The 4367-nt window shown below is 37.8% G+C and overlaps 1 protein-coding gene across 1 annotated transcript; it reads left to right on the top strand.

The window, feature by feature from the left end:
* Nucleotides 1-1336: 1336 nt before the first annotated feature.
* LOC137075842 (zinc finger BED domain-containing protein 4-like) lies at nt 1337-3735 on the top strand. The gene is made up of 3 exons (XM_067444795.1): nt 1337-1769; nt 1844-3050; nt 3582-3735. The coding sequence occupies exons 1-3, from the start codon at nt 1337-1339 to the stop codon at nt 3733-3735; spliced, it is 1794 nt and encodes a 597-aa protein (XP_067300896.1).
* Nucleotides 3736-4367: the final 632 nt, after the last annotated feature.

Raw genomic sequence — 4367 nt, 5'->3', positions numbered from 1 at the left:
TAGCGTCAGGGGTTACTCTTTTCATAATAACACTAAAACACAATTTCTTTCAATAAACATAGTTAGTTTAGTCTATAAAGTTTAAAATATGGACATTGTTCTTACACAAACGTGCCACTTTGCTTCAGAAGGCTCATCATTACTCACGTGCTATATGCGTGAACACCTGAAGCACACGCCCCGAAAGCTGTATATATATATATATATATATATATATATATATATATATATATATATATATATATATATATTTTTTTTTTTTTTTTTTTTTTTTTTTTACAGTGAGGACAATACACTGTTATATTACAACTACTGAGAGACCGTCCTGAAAAGCACTGTTTATTTCATTTGTATCATATCTTTTGTATTTATTTGTGCTTTCACTTGTAATGTGTTTGGGCTAGTGGTTTTAGATGTGCTCTTGAAATTGGAATAGAGAATAGTGTGTGTTGAGTTTGCTGCACAACCCCCCACCAGTAATTTACATTTCAATGCATGAAGACTCTCACAGGTGAGACACAGAACCTCACTACTGTTACCTATGTCCTAGACCAAATACACGGCCAAAAATAAATTGAAATTACATGATGAAATTAAATTACAATCGCTAGAACACATTTCCCAATCTTTAGGAGAACTGAGTGAGGAGTTTATAAATTTGTTAACCAACTTTCAGCTTCACAGCAGTTAATTTTACATTTACAAATCAACTCATTCTCACAGAGCACGGCACAGGTTTATCCAACACTAACATCAGGAACATTATACAATTAAAATGTCTTTACAAAACTAGAATGACACTCTCTACTGCTTATAATTCACTGCATACTTACATTACAGTACAACATTATTCCTAAGTTTCCTCTTTTGAATGGATGGTAATGGCCTAACACTGGTGTTGGTGTTCAGTTTCATCAAAGTTGCTTTGATAGTGTTTGATTTTTTTAGCAGGATAAATTGCATTACAATATTACTGTATACATGTTGTAAATTGCTGTCTCATTCAGTTTTGTATTATGTTATTGTTTTGTCCATAAGTTAAACACTTTGGAAAACAGCATGTAAGGATGTGCAAATTGGCCTGTAGAACAAAGATTTGATTGTGTTTGTGTCAAAGTGAGAAAAGATTTCAGGTAAATTGAAAGATGTTGCCATTAGGGATGCACCGAATGTTCGGCAACCGAAATTATTCGGCCGAAAATAGCCAAAAAAAGCACTTTCGGTGTTTGGCCGAATAAGTAAAAAGGCCGAATAAATTTTGCCGAACAATGACGTTTTTAATGACGCGATCAAATAGTAACCCGCGTAGAGTGAGAGTCGCGTGCATGCAGCAAACATGTCAGCAGTGTGGAAGCACTTTAAAGTGTCAGAGAAAGACGCAAAAACGGCTGTTTGCAAACACTGTTCTGCTGAATTGTCCAGAGGGGGTGCATCTGCAAAAACGTACAGCACTTCAAGTTTAATTTATCACTTAAAATCAAGACACCCCGAACATCATGCAGAGTACGAGAAAGACGCGGCGGCCGCGGCGGCAACAGCAGCAGCGAAAAGGAAAGTACCTCCTCCCAGTCTGACACACACTCCATCTGTGGCTGACTTCTTAGAAAAGGCAAAAAAGTTTACCAGTGACAGTGCCAAAGCTAAAGGCATTACTAAAAAGATAATGGAATTCATCGCATTGGATGATCAACCATTCTCTGTTGTAGAGGATGTTGGATTTCGCAGGCTTATAGACCATATTGAGCCCGTTACACCATGCCAAGTAGACGGTATTTCTCAGACGTGTGTTTACCTGAGATGTATGATGTCGTTTCAACTCACGTCCATGAGCTCTTGGCTACAGATATTGCAGCCCTCAGCTTCACGACTGATATTTGGAGCTCGGATGTGAGCCCCACCAGTATGCTGAGTTTAACTGTGCAGTGGATCGACACAGATTTCAAGCTAAAAAAGATTGTGCTTCACTCACAAGAGTTTAGAGGGTCCCATACAGCTGTAGCCATATCCGAGGCGTTCGCCAACATGTTTGACACTTGGCGTATTGACCGATCTAAAGTGCATGCGGTAGTCAGTGACAACGCAAGAAATATGGCTAAAGCCATGGAAGATAGCAATCTGAAAGGCATACGGTGTATGGCACACACAATTCAACTGGCGGTCAACGAGGGATTGTTGAGTCAGCGCAGTATAGCAGATGTGATAGCGATAGGCAGGAAAATTGTTGGCCATTTTAAGCATTCGCCACTTGCCTATGCGCGCCTACAATCTATTCAAGAACAGTTCGGAATGCCACAAAAACGTTTCCAACAAGATGTGAGCACAAGGTGGAACAGTACATATTATATGCTGGAAAGCCTTTTTGCGCAAAAGCGAGTCTTGGCTACATACATAGCAGATCATGACCTGCCCGCGACATTCACCGCATACCAGTGGGTGTTAATCGAGAACGTTCTCTCTCTTCTCGCCCCTTTTGAGCAGATAACAAAAGAGATAAGCTCATCTGATGCATCTGTGGCAGACATCATACCCTTACTTGCAGCACTAAAGCGTCTTTTAAACAAAGAGGCTGAAACAGACCACGGAGTGAAAACAACTAAAAGTGCGCTCTTAGAAGCTGTCAGCACACGATTTAGTCAGGCGGACTCAGAACCCCTGTACTGCATCGCGACTGTGCTTGATCCACGATATAAAGATCATTACTTGGATGAGGGGAAAAAGCTGCACACACGAGAAATGATCCAGGCCGAGTTGGATTTGGGAAAGCCGCTAGGTGATGGAGACGGTCAGGTGATGCACAGCGCAGGAGATGAAAACAGCGCAGAGAGTAAACGCGCTCGTACTGCAGATGAGCCGCGCACAGTTTCGCTGTCTGACATGTTCGATGAGATCCTCCAAGAGAATACCCCATTTGGAAGACAGAGGACAAGCTCAACCGCTCAACAGTTAGATAGTTATCTCTCAGAAGTCCCCATCCCCAGGAGCAATAACCCTCTCGAATTTTGGAGGACCAATCAAGGCCGCTTTCCCGACCTGGCGCAGATGGCACGGAGGTAGGCTACTTGTATGGGAAATGTTATTTATATTTTGGATTATGGTAACACTTTATAAGTAGTTTCTATTTTTTAACATTAACTAACAACGAAAACACATTATTAAACGCATTTATTAATCTTAATGTTAACATTTACTAATACAGTATTAAAATTAAGTATCAAATTTTTAATTTTTGAAATAAAAAAGTATCAAAAGTGGTAGGCCTATTGGTAAAAATTGTCAATGCACTTATACTAACATGAACTAAATATTTTGTATTATCTTACATTAACGAAGATTAATAAATACCATAACAAATGTATTGCTAATTGTTAGTTAATGCAATAATGTTAACAAAAGGAAACATAGAAAAATATTACTACCTATATTTTATATGATGTATTTTGTGAAAAAAATTAACTATTTTCAGTGAAGTAAAATAGTAGGCCTACACTGGGTTTCAACCATTTCATTATCTTGAAGACATTGTTCGTTTTGAAATGAGCAACTGTCAGAAAACTGCAATAAAAATTTTAACTATTTTGCAGGTACTTGTCTGCTCCATGCACAAGCACCGACAGCGAGAGACTGTTTAGTGCTGCATCTCATATCATCGATGAGAAGAGGAACCGACTTTCATGTGAGAAAGCAGAGAAGTTACTTTTCATTAAGAAGAACCTGCCACTTTTCCTGAAGAAGTAGGCTAAGTTATTTATTTGTTGTGGGTTCATCCACATTTTTTGCACTATTCAATTGTAGTTGTAGATACAGAGTTAAATTTTTTCAGCAGTCAGTTATAGGCCTAACATAGGCTATTCAAGAAGGGGGGCTTCAAAGATGGCCAAATAAAAATATTTTTTTTATTTTACTAATTATTTATTTTAAGTTATGTTGTGCTTAGTTTGTTTTAATATCTGCTGGAATGTTAAAAAAAATGTTCAGTGTTAAATAAATATTTTGAAATTGTATTTTTGTTATTTGATTTATTTCTCTGAAAAGCAACACAAAATAGCAAAAAAAAACATTTTTACTATTTAAATATTGTAATGGTAAAAAAATTGCCAAATAAATGGAAAAAATGCAAAACACCGCGTTCGGTATTCGGCCTTCGGCCTTCGGCCAAGAATTTCATTATTATTCGGCTTCGGCTTCGGCCAAGAATTTCATTTCGGTGCATCCCTAGTTGCCATTGAATGCATGTTGTGCTAAAGCAATGTTGATCCACAGTTAAGCTGTGATATAAAATTTTCTTTTACAAAACATTTTTAATAATAAACACACTTTTTCAAAACTCTTGACACAGTGATCACAACTTCAGTCTGAGCAAGCTAAAC

The sequence above is a fragment of the Pseudorasbora parva genome, chromosome 5, assembly GCF_024679245.1.
Source record: "Pseudorasbora parva isolate DD20220531a chromosome 5, ASM2467924v1, whole genome shotgun sequence".
NCBI lineage: Eukaryota > Metazoa > Chordata > Actinopteri > Cypriniformes > Gobionidae > Pseudorasbora > Pseudorasbora parva.
This window is presented reverse-complemented; position numbering and strand designations above follow the sequence as displayed.